General features: G+C 44.2%; 2 protein-coding genes across 6 annotated transcripts in view; one reads left to right on the forward strand and one right to left on the reverse strand.

Annotated features, from left to right (window-relative positions):
• Nucleotides 1–17,466, forward strand: part of ANO7 (anoctamin 7) — a 36,361-nt gene extending 18,895 nt beyond the window's left edge. For 2 of the 3 annotated variants that reach the window (XM_081006606.1, XM_081006607.1), the window contains exons 10-24: nt 67–157; nt 537–633; nt 1,370–1,513; nt 1,599–1,736; nt 2,817–2,915; nt 3,005–3,107; nt 3,938–4,049; nt 6,257–6,311; nt 7,824–7,921; nt 8,502–8,641; nt 9,045–9,250; nt 9,483–9,625; nt 10,981–11,071; nt 12,744–12,863; nt 14,508–17,466. In XM_081006606.1, coding sequence (XP_080862732.1) covers nt 67–157; nt 537–633; nt 1,370–1,513; nt 1,599–1,736; nt 2,817–2,915; nt 3,005–3,107; nt 3,938–4,049; nt 6,257–6,311; nt 7,824–7,921; nt 8,502–8,641; nt 9,045–9,250; nt 9,483–9,625; nt 10,981–11,071; nt 12,744–12,863; nt 14,508–14,567 — 1,697 coding nt within the window. In that variant the 3' untranslated portion in view covers nt 14,568–17,466. Of the gene's footprint in view, nt 1–66; nt 158–536; nt 634–1,369; nt 1,514–1,598; nt 1,737–2,816; nt 2,916–3,004; nt 3,108–3,937; nt 4,050–6,256; nt 6,312–7,823; nt 7,922–8,501; nt 8,642–9,044; nt 9,251–9,482; nt 9,626–10,966; nt 11,072–12,743; nt 12,865–14,507 lie in introns of those variants that run through there. The other variant, XM_081006608.1, reaches the window with a different exon arrangement.
• HDLBP (high density lipoprotein binding protein) overlaps nt 15,571–21,755 on the reverse strand; it is a 56,289-nt gene continuing 50,104 nt past the window's right edge. For all 3 annotated transcript variants that reach the window (XM_081006597.1, XM_081006599.1, XM_081006598.1), the window contains exons 24-28: nt 20,573–20,716; nt 20,157–20,342; nt 19,152–19,268; nt 18,795–18,923; nt 15,571–17,795 (exon numbers count right to left, since the gene is read on the reverse strand). In XM_081006597.1, coding sequence (XP_080862723.1) covers nt 17,709–17,795; nt 18,795–18,923; nt 19,152–19,268; nt 20,157–20,342; nt 20,573–20,716 — 663 coding nt within the window. In that variant the 3' untranslated portion in view covers nt 15,571–17,708. The remainder of the gene's footprint in view (nt 17,796–18,794; nt 18,924–19,151; nt 19,269–20,156; nt 20,343–20,572; nt 20,717–21,755) is intronic.

Here is a 21,755-nt window from a genome sequence, read left to right on the forward strand (position 1 = left end):
GTTAGACATAGGTAGTGAAGGCTCCCCTTCTGCAGTTCTAATATGCTTTTACCTCTCTTTATTTAGGTTTCTACACTGGGTGGCTTTTGCCAGCAGCTGTAGTGGGGACACTAGTCTTCATAATAGGCATATTTATGATGCTTGATGACATCCCTACGTAAGTTCTAATTTCTTCTCTTCTTTCTCACTTTTCTGCTTGTAAAACCATTGACAAGCCATTTGGCTTTGTAACCCCCGGCTTTTTCACAGATCTGGAGCAGAATGTGGCAGAGATTTCTGCTCATTAGAAATAAGTTCCTTGGGGATATCAATAGAATGTGAATGGTGGCTTTGCCTATGCAGCTAGTGTTAAGTAGTACCTAATGTGGCCATACCTATCCTTGCAAGAATGGGAAAGGCAGCCTTAGGAACAGCAAGAGCCAAAGGCCAGAAAAACAAAGTGTTTTTTGAAGAGAAGCTATGAGTCAGTAATTTTAATGTGGTGGGTTAATTGCTTTTTTCCTACCCTTTTATTTTTGCTCCCATCTGCACAACAGGAAGGAGATCTGTACCAGTGAGGGGAAATACAACATGTGCCCACTCTGCAAAGTCTGCCCCTATTGGAACCTCTCCACCATTTGCCCAATGTTTCAGGTACAGTTTGTGGCTCTGGGACAGCACTGATTCAAGCATAACGGTGAAGCATTTGTCAACACTTCATTAAAGTAATGTGTTAGATTAGGAGTACGTTGTGTGTTCTCAGATAAAGGGTTACACAGAAAAGTACATTGGATTTACTGTGATATGCTGATCTTCTACACTTCCATGTGGTTCAGATAGCCTCCTCCACGCTTACTTTGCCTTGAGCCTATGTACTTACCCACAGGCTCAAGGCAAGACATCAGCTATGTGCTATCAGCTTCCACGTAAAAAATAATTTGATCCAGCCTCTGTTCATGTAGCATTTGTTCACCAGCATTAAACTGAAACTCAATCTTTCACATTGCGTAACACAACTTTTTGAACTCAGGGCTTGCTTTTAGTGCATAATGCAACTAGCTCCGCCTTTATCTTTTGGGGCCAAACTACATGCAACGTCAGCAGGCCCATGTCTTAAAATGTAGGTTTGCCTTTAAATGCATGTAAAGTGGGTGACTGAGATTTAAAGGGACTTGTGGGCAGGGAAGGTTTAGCAGGAATCATGTTTGTCCCCCTTTGCTTCTTTAAACCACACCCCTGCTCCTCACTTTGTGATTTGGGTAGAACTGCATTTTAAAAACTGGGCTATCTGTAGTTTGCCCTGGATACAAATTCAACTCTGTCCCAGTCTAAGAGTGTCTTGGCACATGCTTAAGTGCAGCTCCTTCCCTTTTTCCCCTATTCTTTTCAGGCTGGTCGCCTCTTTGATCATGGTGGGACTGTCTTCTTCAGTATCTTCATGTCTTTATGGGCAGTCACATTTCTTGAATACTGGAAGCGGCTGAATGCTACCTTGACATACCGCTGGGACTGTTCAGACTTCGAAGATATCGAGGTACTAGCCTTGGGGGGGGGGGCCCTCTAATACCACAAAAGCCCAACGGTGACACAGAGCCCACTTCAGGTTTCCTTTGTTGTAGGAACGTCCACGGCCCCAATTCACTGCTATGGCACCCATGACAACCACAAATCCAATCACTGGAGCGGAGGAGCCCTATTTCCCCACACGGAGCCGTTTCAAAAGAATCATGGCTGGATCAATGGTCATCATCATGATGGTGAGGGAGCTGCTGTTTGAGGGTGGAGGTGTCAAATAGGATGCAGTCCTCTTGAGTAGGGATAGGGGAGCAATTTGATACAGTTCACATTTAGTGGTGAATCTATCTAATCTGCACTTTCAAAAACAGCATGAGAACTGAAACACAGGCATCATTTGAAATTCGTACTTATCTGAATTTTGCAATGCAGCTCTCCAACCAATGTTTACAAAAATGCATACATTAGGTAAAAGATGTGTTGAATATATTAGTGAACATAACATAAAAATGCATTATATTAAGTCTGCTTAAGTCCAAGTCTGCTGTGGCTGTGGGAGAAGCCAGAGCCTCATGGGTGTTAATGCAGTGAACCCCACTATCATAGGCTCAGGTTGTATATATGTGTAAATAAACCATATATCATAAAGACATTACAGTCTCTACTGTGCCTCATTTCTAAAAGGAAACACATACCCTGGGTAAGTGCACCTGGTACCCCTTGAATCTCACACCACTCAGGGAGATTGAGATGGCATGTAACAATATGTTATTTCTGCCCTCACTTCCTCTCTCTTGGTTACCATTACTACTTCTTGCTTTTTGTTTGGATCAAAAGCCAAGGAAAAAGCCACTCAGAAGGGAGGAAATCACGGTTTCTATGTCTGTTGTGGCTTCTATGGTCATTATTGATGACTGACTCCTCATTGACACTCTTCTGCCTCACTAAGGGCAGTTCCACACAACACATTTAAAGCATATCCAATGCACATTTAAAGCAGACGATTCCCACCAAAGAATCCTGGGAATTCACTGAGTGACTTTAGGCGAGTTGCTATGTCTTGCAACTTAACCTACTTCACAAGGTGGTTGTGATAAAAAGTTGATTCTATGGAGGAAAGACATGATGTAAATGTAAACAGATAAAAAGAAATAAAAATCAGATAAAACCACATGCCACCTTGAACTTGTTGGAGGCGGGAAGGATGGATATAAATGTAAGTAAATAAGTAAAAAAAACTCCTCCCCAAGTCAGATCCATTTACAATAATAAGACAGCAAACTCATATTATTAGTACTCATTCAGCCTGGTTCTGTCTTCAGATTGCTGTGGTGGTGATGTTCCTGATTTCGATAATCCTTTACCGGGCCATCATTGCCGTAGTTGTAGCCAAGTCTGGGAAATACCTTCTTGTAGCTTCGGTAAGACACTTCCATGACTCTCTACCACTCTAGCTTAGGTGTGCTATTTGCATTTGGACTTCACATTCTCTCCTGTTTCCCCCTCTTAGGCTTCTCGTATTGCTAGCCTCACTGGCTCAGTGGTGAACCTCCTCTTCATCCTCATCCTATCAAAAATTTACACTTCACTGGCACTTTTTCTTACCAAGTGGGGTAAGTAGGCTGTATCTGGAAACACCGAAGCAGGTTCTCAACCTGAAGGTGCAGCTTCTTGAACCAAAACATTAAACCGGGGCTTGAATTTGTGGGAGAGGGACAGGGGCAGGTAAATAGAAGATCTTTATTGAAATCCACAAGCCTTACTTCCTAACTCACCCTAATATTAACTAAATTGTGCCTTGCCATAATCTTCTAAAAGCACCAGCTAAAGTGGGTGGCACTAAACGTTTTTATGGTGGTGCATAGAATCTGGAATCCCCAAAAGAGGATTTTTTTACTATCTTCTTAGTGCTTGGTTTAGATCTTTGCTGTGAATTTTGGATGACATTTTGGAATATTGTCTTGCTCTGACCTTTATAGTTGTTTAAAAGTCTGCCTCTTATTTTTCCTGCACATTTTTCCTGTTTAAATTTTGGGATCTTGATTGCATGAGCATCTCCCTCATTAGTAGGCAACCCTCTACAGACATCTGCACTCAGTTCACAGGCATTCAGAGAAGGGTTTGAGTGGGTCTGGGGGCACAGCCTCACTCTCCTTCCATACAGTACCACTACATGTAAAATAAAGGCGTGAATATGGCTTAAATCAGAAATTACAAGAGTTGTTTTTCGTCCATCTCAGCCACAGTATTTAATTAAACTAGAAGATACTTGCAACCCACAATGTGCATTAGAATTCTGTGACACTGAGATGGTTGGGGGTGGAGTTTGAGTCACCTTTGTTCACTTAAAGAACTAAGGATGCTGCTGTTGTGATTTACCACTGAGAGGGCTTGGAAGTTCCCACCATTCTCGTGGTACTCTATTATGTTTTTTCTTCCATAGAGATGCATCGTACACAGACCATGTTTGAAGATGCGTTCACCTTCAAGGTGTTTGTCTTTGAGTTCATCAATTTCTACTCCTCTCCCATCTACATTGCGTTCTTTAAGGGCAGGTAAGCTGTTTTGGAGATGGGCAGCTTCTCTAAAGTGGATGCCATTTTCCTTTGTGGCCTAGGCATACTTGAAAGACTCATCTGCACCACTGAAATATGCCCCTACTACACGCTCAAATTTGTATAATACTGTATCCTCCTTCCCCATAATTCTGTTTCCATAACATGATATCCCATCTGCATTCAATTTAGAGAACAGGACTGCTTTCATTAGTGTGGGAAGGATACAGACATACTATTGCCTGATACTATTGTAGGTGATTTAACCATGGCCAAACTATGAGGAGAGCCCTATCTCTTGGCTGTGCTGTGAGAACAGGATGCTGGACTAAATGGGCTATTGGCCTCACCCATCAGGCTCTTCTTAAGTTCTGCCCCCCCCCAACAATAAAAAGCTCTGCAATGTTTTTCAACACTGGGTCTCCAGGTGTGTTTAGAAAAATCATTAAACTGCCTAACCAAATCTATACATATATATTTTTCTATGGTGTAGATGTTGGGCTGAAACTCCCATCATCCCCAGTCAGCTTAGTCAATGGCCAGGCATGTTGGGAGTTGTAGTCCAGACATATCTGGGAACCCAAGGTTGAAGAGCAGTAGTCTAGGCCACACAGAAAGAGAGTGGAACTCAAGAAGGTGAGGACTTCTAGCCGTTCTGTTGAAGTTGTGGTCTTGCTCCACCACTCTTACCCTCATCCAAGTTAAATTCAGTAGCAAAGTGATGCTTCTTCTGATCCAGCCAAGTCTCAGATGTAGCAAAACTCAAAATTCAGCCGGAATTCTAGCTGCAAGTAGTTGCTATTGATAGCCATTGAGGAAAAAGTGAGGCCCTGTTGCCATCTACTGCCCAGAAGTAGTTATAATTTATAATGCGAATCCTCAGTGGTGAGTATTAAAAAGTCAGACTGGTTGTAGGTGAACACAAGACTGAATGTGCCAGCTATGTTAGTTTGTGATGTTTGCAATGACCTGGGGATCCTGAATCCAGGCATAGCTGGAAGGTTATGGTGGAAAGACTGATTTCTTCGGGTCAAACTAAATATAATGCATAAATAGTAAAACTCTACAGACCTTAAAAGAACAAAAAGAAGCTATTAGGAGGTAGTGGTTTGAAGTAGAGAAGTCCTGGAGGAGATCTTGACCTGTAAGTAAATGTTGCATATAAATGTGTGTAATAAAATCAATTGGACCATCTTTAGGACACATCTAAAAACCTGGCTACCTGTGAGGGGGTGAACAGGCAGGGGAAAGGTTAAGCACCTCTCAAGGCTTCTCTGCTTCAAATTGTCCCTGGCCAAACTGACATTTTCTAAAAAAGAAAAGGGGAAAAAAAAGAAAAAAGATGAGGCCCTTCTGGTTGTTCTGCAACCTGCAGAGATCTTTTTGTGCATTTTCAGTAGGGAGGCTTTCTTATTGAATTAAAGCAGGCACCAGCACTGATGGCATTTTGGTGTCTGCTAAAAATCATTTGTTCTTTTAAGCCTTTGTTGGACATTTCGACCCAATGTTTGCTGCCATGTTATTTATTCTGTAAATAAGTTTTAATGTTGTTTTGCACACCACCTTGTGATTGTTGTATGAAAGACAGTTTAGAAATCATTAAAATAAAAATCAGCAAGGGACCGTTGCGGATTCTTATGTACATGCTTGGAGAGAGAGTGGGGAATTCCTGCCCCCCTTTCCCTGTAATGTGCTTGGACCACCTGAAGTTAGTGCTTTTCAGGATTATTGCTGTACAGTGGAACCTTGTGTTATGTACCGTCCTCCTTGCAAACGCTGCGGGTTACGAGCTCTGCTAACCCGGAAGTAGATGTTCCTGGTTGCAAACTTTGCCCTGGGATGCGAGTGGAAGTCATGTGCCAGCAGCGTGGCAGCAGCAGGAGGCGCCATTAGTGAAAGCGCGCCTTGGGTTATGAACAGTTTCGGCTTAAGAGCGGCCCTCCGGAATGAATTAAGTTTGTAACCGGAGGTACCACTGTACTCCTCTTTTCTATGAGTCTGAGGGTTGTGTTGGCTGAGCCATTTGAGGCAGCAAATTGTATGAAGGCACCTTGCGATTGGTTACAGTAGATGGCATTCTGGTCACTGCCAGCTTTTTTCCTGTGGCTTCTCTTTATGCACAGAGTAGGATGTTTATGCCTCGTGTAAAGAAAGACCTTGCAGCTGACTGTCTTGGCCTTTTATTTTTATACTTTCTTCACCTTCAGGTTTGTAGGCTATCCAGGACGCTATTCCACATTGCTGGGTATCCGCAATGAAGATGTAAGTATCTAAAAAGAGAGCAGTGCAGGACATGGACTCTAGAAATAACAGCTGATTAGGGGTTGTTCTAGAGTGGCTGGCACCATTAGCAGCCCGTAAGGTATGTTTAAGACTGGAGTTAAACTCTGTATAATAAATGCAGCAATAAAATAAAGAAGGCACCCTCTTTGCCAAGGAAACAGGGTCAGCCATTCCAAAGGCAGAGGCCAGATAAAGAGGGCATCAGGCTCAATGGTGGGAGTGGATGTTTCTCTAAAAACCAAAATAATCCCTCTTCTAGCTCCATCTATCCAATGTCAAGTGCTTTTAGCCAGATTATTATTATTATTTATTGAATTTATATCCCACCCTTTATCCTTAAAGAGCACAGGGCAGCAAACAGATATACCATTTAAAAACAAAACAAAGCAGAAACAGATTTAGACGTTCTGAAAGCAATTACATTTAAGGACATACAATTAAAAAGACTCATTCATTCTTTCCTTCCCCGATGTTTTAATGTGGTGGAAATCTTTTAAGTAGGCATGATGTGCTCTGAGACCCCAGTGTTTGGTGTAGAGATTCCCAGGGGAGTAGAGAATTGAGGTTTCCTTTTCACCAGCAGCAAATGAAGTAGCTAACCTGTCTCTAGACTAAATAGAAAAATTCCTTCCTGTAGCACCTTAAAGACCAACTAAGTTAGTTCTTGGTATAAGCTTTCGTGTGCAAGCACACTTCTTCAGATACACTGAAACAGAAGTTACCAGATCCTTCTATATATTGAGAAGGTGGGGAGGGGTATTACTTAGAAGGGTGGTGGGAATCGGAGATTGGCAGATAGCTGAGATGAGCCTGTTGACGACTCTTAACGACTGTAATAGGTCTTACAGGAAAAGGCAAGGGGTGAGAAGGTGAGAAATGGCTTAGTCATGTATAATGAGATAAGAATCCAATGTCTTTGTTCAAACCAGGTTTCTCCATTGTTTTAAGTTTGGTAATGAGTTGTAATTCAGCAGAAAGAGAAGCTGCTGAATTACAACTCATTACCAAACTTAAAACAATGGAGAAACCTGGTTTGAACAAAGACATTGGATTCTTATCTCATTATACATGACTAAGCCATTTCTCACCTTCTCACCCCTTGCCTTTTCCTGTAAGACCTATTACAGTCGTTAAGAGTCGTCAACAGGCTCATCTCAGCTATCTGCCAATCTCCGATTCCCACCACCCTTCTAAGTAATACCCCTCCCCACCTTCTCAATATATAGAAGGATCTGGTAACTTCTGTTTCAGTGTATCTGAAGAAGTGTGCTTGCACACGAAAGCTTATACCAAGAACTAACTTAGTTGGTCTTTAAGGTGCTACAGGAAGGAATTTTTCTATTTCGACTATGACAGACCAACACGGCTACCCATCTGTAACTGTCTCTAGACTGTTTCTCTACAGATGAGGGATCACATGACTAAATGCTTCTCCATATAATTGTTTCTCTGCTGCATCATCCTTCTAAAGCCTCTCTCTGTTTTCTCCAGTGTGGTCCAGGTGGCTGCCTCATTGAACTTGCCCAAGAGCTGCTTGTCATCATGGTGGGAAAGCAAATAATTAATAATGTGCAGGAGCTCCTCATCCCGTGAGTCTTTGTGATCTTGTGCTTTGCTGCAATGGACTATCCAGACGTGGCCAGAGAATCTGTAGAGAATCAACAAGATGAACAGACATATCATTCCCCAAAATATATAGATTTTCACTAATGTATTAGTTTTTGTGCACATTTCCCCCTAACATAATATACATTTTTGTAAAGGTTTGGTTGGAGAACTGCATCATAAAATCTGGATAAGTGCAAATTTTGAAGGAAGGCTATATTTCCGTTCTCATATTGTTTCAGGAAGTGCTAATTTGATATGCTGCTTTAAATGCAAACTGAATAATTTTTTCTCCTCCATCCCTACCTCAAGATGTTGTGGCACTACACCTCTGTCAGCCCTAGCCAACATGGTCCAGTGGTCAGGGAGGACAGTAGTTGTAGTCAAACAGCTTCTGAAAGATACAACATTAGTTACTCCTACCCTATAGATTCAATTCTGGGGCTAGATCAAAACTCTGTCTAGGCCTAGATGCAGACATGTAGCCACTAATTGATCGTCTCTTGTTGAACAATAAGAGGGCAAAACCTGAACATGTTAACTGTGTCTTCTTGCTCTCCACAGGAAGTTGAAATCATGGTGGCAGAAGCGGAAGTCTCACTCTAAAAGGAATGAGGGCCAGGAAAGCTCCACGAAGCAGCTCTGGGAGAGTGATTACGAACTGCTGCCCTATGAAGGGCTCTTTAACGAATACCTGGAAATGGGTACGAATCATTTGGGAAGGAAGGAGATGAGCAACTGAGGACAGTTCCCTGACAGTTGAGGGCTTAGTCTGTGTAAGTGCGTGAGGCACACTGAGTCCTGTATCTCGCTTTGACTATACCATGTTCTCAGGTCAACCGTTCTGGTTCAAGAGCACTTGTGCTTGTTCCACTCACCCAACAGTTGGTAGCCCTAGAGGAGTGACAATTAGAATACATGGGGTCAAAAGCTTTACTCAGGTCAAAAGAGTGTGTGCATAACCTCCTAAGAAAAGGAACAACTTAGCAAATGCTATCCAAAGTTCCTGTGGACAGAATTCTTGTATGGGCTCACCTACATTATCTCCTGCGTGGGATTTCTTTGTGCTTGCCTTCCCTTATAATGTCTTCTTTCTTTCCTCTTCAGTCCTGCAGTTTGGCTTCATTACCATCTTTGTGGCCGCCTGCCCCTTGGCACCTCTCTTTGCCTTGCTCAACAACTGGGTGGAAATTCGCTTGGATGCTCACAAATTTGTTTGTGAATACAGGCGGCCGGTTGCTGAGCGGGCCCAAGGCATGGGCATCTGGTTCCCTATCCTGGAAGTCATCACACACCTGGCAGTCGTTAGCAATGTGAGTAGCGCTGGGTCAAGGTTCTCTGCGTGCAGCAATACTGAGCTGACTTAACGGTCTGACTTAATAGAAGGCAGCTTCCTGGGTTGCTATGACTTTGCAGAAACTTGATACACATGTTGTGTAAAGAAGTTGGAGTAAGACAGAAAAGTGGGTGGATGTGTTCCGTTTAACACCTGGAAACGAAATGGTTCTTTAGACAGAGACTATTATTGTGCCTATCTTGTTCCAGGCCTTTCTGATTGCCTTCACCTCTGACTTCCTCCCTCGGCTATATTACCAGTACACTCATGCCAGCGATCTACAAGGCTACATTGACTTCACCCTGGCCTATGCCCCAAAATCTTTTGTCCTGGAGCACAATGTCACATGCAGGTAGGATCTCCCACTTTTCTGTCTCAGCTGTCTTCCTCATGGGGGACACTGGACAGGTCCATTGCTTCAAAAATTAAACAGAGGGCAGGTTCTTGAAAAATAGCTTGCCTATTTTGGGACAAAGTGTTTTCTCAGAAAATCAGATAGTGCAGGATTTTTTTAAAAATTGGAGGGGAGAATCATGGACCACGGCACATGGAATAACCTACCACATACTGTCATAAACATCTGGTATGGCAACCATCCCTTGTGGGAAAACTGGTATAATATTCACCAAGAAACCAAATACAGTGAGATGTGTAGCATGTTTACTCAGAAGTATGTCTCTCTATGTTCTGTGGAAAACTTAGGAAGTTACTTTATATCAGGGGTCACCAACCCTTTTGAACTAGTGGCCATATTTCAAATGTTGACAAAATGGTGGGGCCATCAGTTTCAAAATGGCTGCCATGGGGGGGGGGAGCATAACACAAAATGGCTACCATGGTGAGTATGGTATAGGACACAGAGGCAAGTACCCCAGTACAGTGGTACCTCGGGTTAAGAACTTAATTCGTTCTGGAGGTCCGTTCTTAACCTGAAACTGTTCTCAACCTGAGACACCACTTTAGCTAATGGGGCCTCCCACTGCCACTGCGCCGCCGGAGCACGATTTCTGTTCTCATCCTGAAGCAAAGTTCTTAACCCAAGGTACTATTTCTGGGTTAGTGGAGCCTGTAACCTGAAGCGTCTGTAACCCGAGGTACCACTGTACAAGGAAAAACATACAAGGTAGCCACACCACTCTACAGAAATTGCTTAGAGGGTACCCACACATTTTGTCTTATAACTTTCTTTCTAGGAGGACTAAGTGCTGTGTTCGTGACCCCTGCCTTATGCAGAGTCCGACCATTGGCTTCAATATTGTTCACAGTGACTTGGCAGCAGTAGTCCAGGGTTTCAGGGGACATTCCCAGTCCTACTTAGAGATGCCAGAGACTGAACCCAGGATTTTCTGCATGCAGTGCATATGCTCTGCTTCTGAGCTATGTTCCTTCCCACCAGGCTTGTTCCCAGAAAAGCATGCATAGGAATTGCAGCCCTGAAAATAAGCATCTTTTGGCTCCCCCCCCCCTTGCTATAACCAAGTGGACAGACGACTTAATATTAATCTTTAGAATGACAACCAGGATCTGAATGCAGAAAATCTACTCAGGTCTCTGTTAGTTTAACTAAAGGGAATTTAGTGGTGGCTTACAGGAAGGCATGGAGAGAAGCAAGACATTTAGTTTGTTTCCTGCAAATGTATGGTTGCTATGCTGACTACTTCAGGGCTACTCAGCATACCTCTTTAACTTACAGCTCTATCTCCTCAGGTACAGAGCATATCGAGAACAAAGTGGCAGGTATTCACTTGCTTATTGGAATCTACTGGCAATCCGCCTTGGCTTCATAATTGTATTTGAGGTTTGTTTCCCTCCAAGTGTCCCCAAAATGCTGCTCTACAAACAAGAGGTCCCATTCACATCTACCCACCTATTACAGCACTTACCATATTTGGGCAGTCCTGTTTGGATTACATCACATGGTGGTGGAAGGAAAGGGGTTGGGGGAGATGAAATGGTTACTGGAATATGCCCCTGCCCCAAAACATAACTTTTTGCACCGGCTCACTTGTTGTTTGCAATCCTAATGTCATTATTTGTTTATAAAGACCCAGTGTCCTACAGTAAGGTAAAGGTAAAGGGACCCCTGACCATTAGGTCCAGTCACAGACGACTCTGGAGTTGCGGCGCTCATCTCGCTTTATTGGCTGAGGGAGCCGGCGTACAGCTTCTAGGTTATGTGGCCAGCATGACTAAGCCGCCTCTGGTGAACCAGAGCAGCGCACGGAAACGCCGTTTACCTTCCTGCCAGAGCGGTACCTATTTATCTACTTGCACTTTGACGTGCTTTCAAAACTGCTAGGTTGGCAGGAGCAGGGACTGAGCAACAGGAGCTCACCCCGTTGCAGGGATTCGAACCGCCGACCTTCTGATCGGCAAGTCCTAGGCTCTGTGGTTTAACGCACAGCACCACCCGCGTCCCTAGTGTCCTACAGTACAAGATGTCATATGTTGACTGGAGCCTCGGAGACAAGGTTCAAATCCCACTCAGCCATGAAACTCACTGGGTGATCTTGGGTCAGCCCCTGTCTCTTCACCTAACCTCTCTCATATGATTGTTATGGGGAGGGAATAGAGTCATGTACTACACCTCGAGTTCCTTGGAGGAAAGGTAGGATATAAATGTAATAAATAAATAATCCTCTCATTCTGAATTCATTTCAGACATTGGCACGTAGGCAACTCTGTTGTTAGTGTGTAGGACCTTAAAAAAAAAAAAAAAAGCCAACTGTGGTTGCAAAGAAGCTATTTAGCTGCCTTAAGTCCCAGTCTGGGGGGAAAAGGCAGGTGATGATGATGATTTCAGGAACCGGTGCTGAGATGGCTTTGATGGAGCTGCCGTTTCTGCAGAATTTAGCAGCTACTGCAGATCTGGTCCAGGCAAGATGTTAAATTGCTCCAACTGGATGAGGTCATTGCTACATCCTGGTCAAGAGTCTACTGACAGTGCCACCAGGATGTGCCTTGTTCTGTAAATAATCTACAAATGCACCTTCTTGGTGCTTGTGGAAGTCCTCTATCCCAGCTTATTCAAAGGGAAATGGAATTTGTATAGTAGAGCAATCTGTATCCCATGGATAGCTTGCTCTGTGCTGATCTGTACGTAGTACAACACTACTTTTCTATTGAGTTTCGATGTAATAAAGGTGTCACATTTTAAGACCACTGTAGTAAAGCTACATGTGCACTAGTCCTGCTTTCTGGGACACAGGAGATCCCTTATCATCTTTGATAAAGCACCCCTTAATTGGTGAGGTAGGCTCCAGTCATATTTTCACTGCAATTCCATATAACTGGCAGGGTGGAGGGAGGAGGGAACACATACACTGGAGTCAGACATGCAGCAGGATTCCCCATCCATCTAGTTCTGAACAGCTGGGCCAGATTGCTGCTGCATGGTCCTGACTTGCTTGCTCCCGCTCTGGCAAATTGGGCCACTGACTATCTGCAGCTTTCTTGCCTTCTTTTCCCAGCACGTGGTCTTCTTCATTGCACGTCTGATTGATATGATGGTGCCCGACATCCCAGAAGTGGTGGAGATCAAAGTGAAGCGAGAGCAGTATCTAGCTAAAGAGGCTCTGGCTGAGAACAAGGTAATCGTTTATTTTTAAATATTATTTTGAATCGGTACTTGGATTTTCTCTTCCAAAGACCATCTAAAGTGCTTAATGCCATAAACCTTAACCAAAACTGAGTCACACTGTTCCTGTGGTGAATCCCCTTCTTTGTCTCCTGGAAGAGGTTTCCTTTTACAGGACTAGGTAAAGCAGCAAGGTTCACTTGCTGTCAGAAATATAGGATGTCAATTTCCCTCCCTTTCTCAGTAAGCAGCCTTGCAGCTTATGAGGGTAAATATAACCTTTGTTTCCTGTCTGGCACATGAGTATACGTCCATTGGTCTTTGTCAGGGAATCTGAAGTCTCTGTGCCCACACTGTGAACCATGATGGGGGAACAAAAGTGCTCAAACACACAAGAGTAGCCCCTCTACCCTACCTACATTCCTCCCCAAATAACCTACTTTTACCTTGATGTATTATAGAGTTGTATCTGGTGACCAAACTGCGGGAGGCAGTGGAAGACAGAAGTGCCTGGCGTGCTCTGGTCCATGGGGTCACGAAGAGTCGGACACGACTAAACGACTACAATCTGGTGAACTTGTCCTTCTGCTTGCACAACAGAATTGCCCTACTCCATTCCTTGCGTGTTTGGGGGTTCCCCCAACCCTCCAAAGCAGATTTTTTGGCGGGGCAAGTAAGTTCTGTTGCACAAGCAGAAGTCTTTGCACTAATTGGACAAGTTCATTAGATACAAACCCACAGTAACAGTGTTTCCCAAACTTAGGTTTCCAGCTGTTTTTGAACTACAATTTCCATCATCCCTGGCCACTGGTCCTGCTAGCTAGGGATGGTGGGAGTTATAGTCCAACAACAGCTGGGGACCCAAGTTTGGAAGACTGTGTTAAAATAATAGCATAGTAATTTTCTTGTATTAGATAACTAGTGACACCGGTCTATCTGTTGTGGGGGGTGTACCTTATTTTTAGAAGCTGGTATCAAGAACTGGCAATTTCAGCTGCTGATTGCGTTATGTTCCAGCCCGTATGTCAACACCAATCTTTCTGACACATACCTTTTAGGGGAAGGTCTTATATTTTTCCTAGTATGTGTCATTTGACAAAGCAAAGTAAGATTCTGGAGGTTGGCTCACCCTTTGATCACACATACGGCTCCTCTGCTATCATTCAAAGCATATTGTGCCAACAATCTATGGACAACTCCATAGAATTTTTCTAATAACAAGTTTCAACTCTCTTGGTCTCAGGTGTGTTGACTTCAAGGTATTAGGAATTTTGGGCTTACTTTTTTGAAGCAACTTTACTGCTGGCGTGTTACGGTTGAGTGAGCTCTTTGCTTAAACTACATGCTCCAATTACTTTACCGTATCTCAAGGGTGGCAATATTGAGGTTTGGGTAATAAGCAAATTGAAATGTAAGCTGTGTAGAACTGACACAGCTATGTATCTTTAGGTGGTATAGCAGCTGTCAGTGCAGTGGCATCGCTTACCTGGCTTCCCATCACAGAAGTCACTGTAGGGCCAGTCTGTCATTCCACCTGCAATGTGTTGACCTCACCATCATTGTCTTGCCTGTTAGTTATCACCAGCGACCTCCACGTTGGGAAGACAGGTAAACAATGCTTCTCTACCCTGTTGACTGTTGATTTCTCTTGTGACAGGCCCTCACCGAAGTGATAGATGCGAGAAATCCAACCCCTCTGGCAGAGAAAGCACCATAGTAGGCTCACGATGCTGAAAGACATTCTGGTTTTGATCCAGGCTAAGTTGCCAAGCTTCTGGAAGAGCAAGGGGTGGGGAGGTGAGCAGCCTAGAAGAATTTGACAAAAAGTGACACTTCTCTGCACAAGTGCTGTACTGTAGGAGGAGACTTGGAGCTTTTAAAGGCTTCAGGAATTTGATCGATCCAGCTGCTGCTTTAAGGACTTTGAGAAGTGTTAACTTGGCAAAGGACAAGATATACACGGACAATGGATTAATCTAACCAGCCCACTCATCAGCTCTGCAATCATTTGCCTAACTGAACAGCTTTGTCAGGCTTTCCATGTCCTCACTGCCCAAGAAGTGACTTCTACTGATATTTATAGAGTTATAGTTTAGCAGTGAGCACAGAGGAGTCCTACATTCCTGTTTACAAAGAGGGAGGGCTGCTTTTTAACTTGTGAAGAAGTACTGCTTAGTGACAAGGAATCTTCCAAAGAGGGAAGAAGCTGCATCACTTGAATGGCTTATAAGAGTGAGAGCTGCTCTGATGAGCTAAGGGCAGATTATTGGAGAGTAGCTGTGCACTTTGCTTAGTATGCAGTGGCCAGCTTAACAGAAGATTACTGCTTGAGAAGGCAACCATTTGAGAGCTTGTACTGAGCTTCACAAGCTGCCTGCTCCCCTCTTCCTCTCACACAAGCAATACAAGACTGAGTATTTTCTGCACATCAGTTTGAATCTGCTTTAGCTGGAAGCTGCAATGTGGCATATGCCAAATACTAGTGATTGCAATCATGATTAAACAGTACCCCTGCTGACAGCAAATGGACAGAATCTGTCCAACATTCAGTATGAACAGCTAAAAAGTGCAAGTTCTTTTACAATTGTTTGGAATTGTGAAAGGTTAAGAGTTAGCAGCTGTTCAGTATTTCATTAGGAACGCTGGTAGAAATTTTGAATTAGCGACTTCTTAAAAAACTCACTAAAGTATACAGAAAATAAAGACAACCACTCAAAAGCTGTTTCAGGTTTTATTTTATTTTTTTAGAATTTATAAAATTCCAGTGTCATCCATACTCATGAGCCTTTATACATGTTTTGCATATAATCTCCAAATTCCAAAGTTAAGGCCAAGGGATCATTGCCATGGAAACATAATATGGAAGACATTAAGAGGACATGGAGCACACCTCCACAGAGCATCTGCTGCAGACTACATGGGACAGAGGGGGTAGAGTACTCTCAACAGTTTGAACAAATGGCTGGGTTGGGGGGCCATGCTCAATGGCAGTTGAAGCCTAAAAACACATGTGCAAGTGATGTGACTGACATTCAGACACCAGGTATACTACTGGCAATACATTAAAACACTACTACCCTGTTTGTCTCCTGCTCAGATAGTAAGAGGGCTTGTCCTGCCCCAAGTGGAATTAGCATAGAGAAACAAATCTCTCCTCCCTTCAGCTAGGTTTACTGAAAGAAAGAGGCTTTCCTTCCTGTTGGGCTAGCGGTCAAGAAAGACAAGAGCCTTGCAGACCTTTTCCCAGTATGTATTAACAGGGGCATAAGCAATCCTGGGGTTCGGTTCTTAGCTAATGGCTCAGAAAAGCTCTTTGGAGGGGAAGGGAGGCAGTAGGCAGAGAGCAGAGTTGGCACCAGACCAGCCCTGGCACCAGCACCTTCGGCAGAAAAGATATATATATATATATACCATGTAATGGCTGGAAGAGCAGCTTTAATACAAGCAGCCTTGTATCGGTTTATGGCAGCAGCTAGAATGCAGAAACTACTGTTGTATGAGGGACATGACAAAAGGACAAAAACATTTGCTGCCAGACTACAGAAAGGCCTTTGCTGAATGTAGGTATTCTCTCCTCCCCTCCAAGAGAGGCTTGATTTAAGACTGAACTGCAATCCAGCTTCTTCAATTTAAGTGAGAGCCACTCCTTACCTGCCTCCCTCCCCAAGGCCTAACCTTTTGTCACAAGACTACAGGCCAAATTATGTGACGGTGGTTAAGACCATCTTAGTAGGAGGGGATGTTTGATGGCATGTAGCCAGGCTGAAGCCACACACAGATCCCTCTGCCCACAGAGGAACAACAGTCATGATAACAGGAAGCAAGAGGGGCTTGACTGAAGAAGCAGGCCACTGTCATTCCGGCTTGAGGTAGAAAGAAGGCAATAGTAAAAAGCAAAAAAGACACACTCTGAACCCTGGTATTTAAATGCCATCACTATCAAGCCTGGGGAGGGAGAAAGAGTAATGTACCCTCTAACACCACACTAATAGCTCACCACCTTCTGTGACATGCTACCATGGCACTTTTGGTTGAACCAAGTTTTGTTAGACCCAATAATACTGTCAGTTTTCTGGTTCCACTCAGCCATACTACTGCTGGGAAGGGAGAACAAAAAAGAGTGTACGTGTCCAAACACTGGTGATGAGCCGCGATTCAATACTCACACCAACAAGGGGAGAATTTTGGTACACTCAGCGATGCAGACTAACACAGCAAGGGTTATGCCCCTCTTAGTGCTTCCTGGGGCCGTATCTCCAGGCTGAACCTCCACCTATCCATTCTGGCCAATTTCCTCTCCCATAGCAGTATTAGATGGGTGCGTGTTTTGTTTTTTGTTTGGCAGTTGAAAGGGAAAAGTTGATTGCACTCTACAAAGGTAAGGCCATGGGGAAACAGGGCAGGAGGGGGAAAGAGCAAATATTTTGGCTTTGTAGAAAGTTGAGGAAATGCATTTCCTGAGGTTGAGAGACAGGAAGTAGATTCCTAGCTGCAGTGAGGAGATCTCCTAATGGAGCCTAGAGTGCTTTTTGCAAGGTGTACCTGGGAGGTTTGGTTACTACACCATGGCCAACATGAGATTGAGTGAAAAGTTGAAAGGCAAAAAAAAAAAAAGGGTATGTGTTTTAGGTTGGAATCTACGTGGAAAGTTTCTTCCAGGGCAAGGAGAAAGGAAAGAGTCAAACTGAAGCATAGTGAGGCCTAAGCGCAGGGACAACAGAGAACCTCAAAAGGGGTAGCACTCTAGTTTCATTAAGAGACCCCCATGGGCAATCTGCACTGGATCCAGCCACTAGATCAGAATTCAGAAAGGAAACCTTGTGGCAGGTGGCTGGACAAGATTGCTGCTTCCACGCTATTACCGCTTAGGACCCCAAGGTAGAGTTTTGGGGGCCACCTGAGCTCCAAAACTTGGGAAATCTTCAGAACTGGTCATGTCAGGGGCCTGTAAGGAAACAAAAGCCAAAACCATAACTAGTACAAGTGCTATTGCTGCATTAAACAACATCACTGACTGTATATGAAGAGGAACTTAACTTCTCTACAGATCACTACCAGCCCCGAAAATGCACCAAGAATGATAAGCTTTGGAGGTAGTGTCTCATCCACTGCTACTACAGACAGCTTGAGGGAAGATTTTTCCAACAATAGTAAAGCAGCCTCATCCAAGATGAGCCTTTAAAAAAAACCAGCTGCACACTCCAGAATGAGGGGCAGAGCAATACAAACCTCCCTTCAAATGGGCTGGGTGGAGGGTTTGGACTGGAGAGAGAGAACTCTCCAGGCTAAAGCTGGCTTGGTCTCACTGCCATCATGTGACAACATCAGGCCCAACTGCCCTGCACCCCTCTTTCCGTGGCAGCTACCCTGCCTGCAGGGAATGAGGATATAGAATGGAGTTCTACAGTAGTATGATGCAGAAGCAGGATGGTGGCGGTTGCAATAATCCACACCAGTGTTCATAACCCATTGGCAATTTACAGTTTTTTTATGAGTGGCGCTGGGAGGAGTAATTGGCTAGGTAAGATGTATCTGGCCTAGTGCCTCAGGTTGTAGTGCAAAAATTCCTGGCAGCTAGGGGGAAACAGACACTGTTGGAGGGCAGGTATTGGGAAGAGAGAAAAAGGATAATAAAAAGAAAGGATGACAGAAGAGAGGGGCATACGTATTGCGTTTTTCAGGGGTCAGGTGTGTATCGACTTCCATAGTCCATTTTGCACCCGTGTGCTGGCCCCCTAACCGGACACGAGCATTATGACAACAAAAGTGGTGGCAGAGTCTCTCGCACCACTCCATTTTCCCTTTTTCTTTTTCCTCCTTTTTCACTCTACACACTAATAAGAGGACTGACTCTTAACTTCATAATGAGAGGACTCATCTCTCCAGCCAAAGTCCTGGCCATCCTTTCAGTACAAAGAGTAACTATCAAGGAAGCAGCACCTACCTTCTCTGTGTTTCCTGGTGTCCAGGGGGCATCTCTCACCACAAATCCCTTTGATGCAGCCTTAGCTTCCCCATGAGCAGGTGGTTTCATGTAGACTTGCATTGCCTCATTGTCCACCACATCTGCCAGCTGCAACACCATACAAACAAGAGTGGTCCAAGTTAGAGATGTTTATCGCAGCACAATTTCATGTGTATTTCCCACACACACACACACACTGCAAAAGGAGCAGTATTTTCTTGATATCACCCATATGTGGTGTATACATAAGAAGCAAGCCGAGAAGTTTGGAAGGTCCACATACTGGCTTCTCTCAAGTACTAAAAACTACCTGGATTTAAGAACTCTGACACTCACATATTCCTCCTCCAGGTTCAGGATATGATCAATGGCTTCCTCCACATTCTCAGGGAGTCCAGTCACAGTCACACAATTTGGATCAGCAGCTCCACTCTGGGGGAAGCGGATGTCCACCTGGAATGACAAAGATTTCAGATCAGCTAACAAATTAAGAGAAAATAGGTCTTTAATTGTCTCATTTCCCTGCATGCCATACACCAGAAGGCTAGAGAAAGCAGAGTGATGAAGACAATACCAGAATATTGAGAGGCCTGGCTTAATTTGTTTAGGTCCCCATATAATAGCGATGGGAGAATCTGTAGTCTTCAAGATGTTGTTGAACTACAACTCCCATCACACCCAGCCTGCATGGGACAATCAGGGACGATGGGAACTGTTCCCTATCCCTGGCATATATTCCCTATTCCCTATCCCTGGCATATAAATCAAGTTGTAGTCATATTTTCACAGTTGTACAGATTTTGTTTCTGTGCAGTGACTGAGTGGAAGCCCTGTCTTGTGCAATTCAGTTGAATCATCAGCATTTTTTCCTGACATGCTCTTAAAGGTGTTTGAAGACCATCTACAGTTACTACTAAAAGCAAGGGTGCATGTCTGGGCAGCCACTAAGTTATTTTCTCACCACAGTCGTACATTGGAAGTCGAACAGAATCTGTTCCAGAAGTCCGTTCGACTTCCAAAATGTTCGGAAAGCAAAGTGTGGCTTCTGATTGGCTGCAGGGAACTTCTGCAGCCAATCAGAAGCCGCGGAAGCCCTGTCGGACGTTCGGCTTCCAAAAATAGTTCACAAACCAGAACACTCACTCCTGGGTTTGCAGTGTTCAGGAGCCAAAACGTCCAAGGCGTTCAACAACCAAGGTAAGACTGTACTCATAATCTCACTGCACAACCAACCAAGTGCCAGGGTTCTTGAATGCATTCATTACACTCAGCAAAAATAAACACCTCTGTTGTCACAGATGACACCATATGTCTATCAGATACCATGTGCCCTTTACATACCTTGAACTCATCCATGATCTTGCGGATGGCTTTCCCCCGCGCTCCGATAATGCGGGCGTGAACACGATGGTCCAGAGTGATGTCCTCAGATACCATCTGCTCCAATTCACCAACAATCTTCATGATGGCATCTCGGGCAGATTCAGTATTCTTCTCATAACCAGTGATGGTGATCTGATCCTGGGACTGAGGCGGAAGTTTGAAGAGTTAGTCCCAGGCCCCTAAAGACAGCAGCACATAGCACAGGCCTCTGTGGCAAGCAAGGGCCAATAGCCCGACAAGGCCGCCAAAGAGGCCATGAGGGAAATTGAGCAGACGGTGCTCATTGGAGCTCTGCTCAAAGGAAAGCCCCCTCCATTCTGTGGATGTGTGTAAACAGCCTCCCCCATACCAGCCGCTCTCCCAGAGTTCCTCACCTGAGATTCATCATCCTTATCTGGAAACTGTATAGTGACATCATGCTCTGTGCGGATTTGAGTGATCACAGCCCCTTTCCTGCCAATGATTTTAGGGTGGTATCTGGGCTCCACAGCAACAGTCAGCTTAAAATTTCGCAAAGCCTAGAACGATCAAGAGGGATGTTTTTAAGGATCTGCACAGCTGCTGCCTCTAATTAGGTGAATTATTTGTATCCAACTTTGGTAAATGTCAGATTTAGCTACATAACAGAGGAGTCCTCATACGATAGTAAAAAATATGTTTAACTCCCATCACCTGGAGCTGATAGTGCCTTAATATCAAGCCCTTGCTCACATGGTTTTAATTTTTAGAAAACTTATTGGAACATTGGACCTGAATCACAAAAAAACTTGCACCTTGCATTGTAAACACTGGTCTTCATAAGAAGTATTATCTTACAAGCCCACAGAGCATCCCTGCCTCCTGTTGTCTCTCCCATATTGGGAGAATCCTTTTGCCTTAGCCTTCCACTCTCTTCTAGGTGGCAGCGATGTGATATAAACCTCTTAGATTTAAATCTTAAAAGGTAAAGGTAAAGGTACCCCTGACCGTTATGTCCAGTCGCGAATGACTCTGGGGTTGTGCACTCATTTCGCTTTATTGGCCAAGGGAGCCGGCGTACAGCTTCTGGGTCATGTGGCCAGCATCACTAAGCTGCTTCTGGCGAACCAGAGCAGTGCACAGAAACGCCGTTTACCTTCCCGCTGGAGCGGTACCTATTTATCTACTTGCACTTGACTTGCTTTTGAACTGTTAGGTTGGCAGGAGCTGGGACCGAGTAACAGGAGCTCACCCCATTGCAGGGATTCAAACCGCCAACCTTCTGATCAGCAAGCCCTAGGGCTCTGTGGTTTAGACCACAGCGCTACCCACGACCCATAGATTTAAATCTTATTACTCCTAATTCTCATGCTCCAAATTATTAAAGCCCTTGGCTCACTTTTCCTTTGTTTTGCTTCATACCATCTCTTCATGCCCACACCAAGCTTTTCCTTGCAACCAGACTCAAAATTTCATGATTCAGAAATGTTGTTTTGGTACATGGTCTGGGACTTCAGTCTAAGCTTCAACTGCAAGTTCTGCCAATTGAGGCAGTGCTAAGACAACAACAGTGACTGCATGGCAGGAATACTTACTAAC

Source organism: Podarcis pityusensis (assembly GCF_964106645.2).
Source record: "Podarcis pityusensis genome assembly, chromosome: 5".
NCBI lineage: Eukaryota > Metazoa > Chordata > Lepidosauria > Squamata > Lacertidae > Podarcis > Podarcis pityusensis.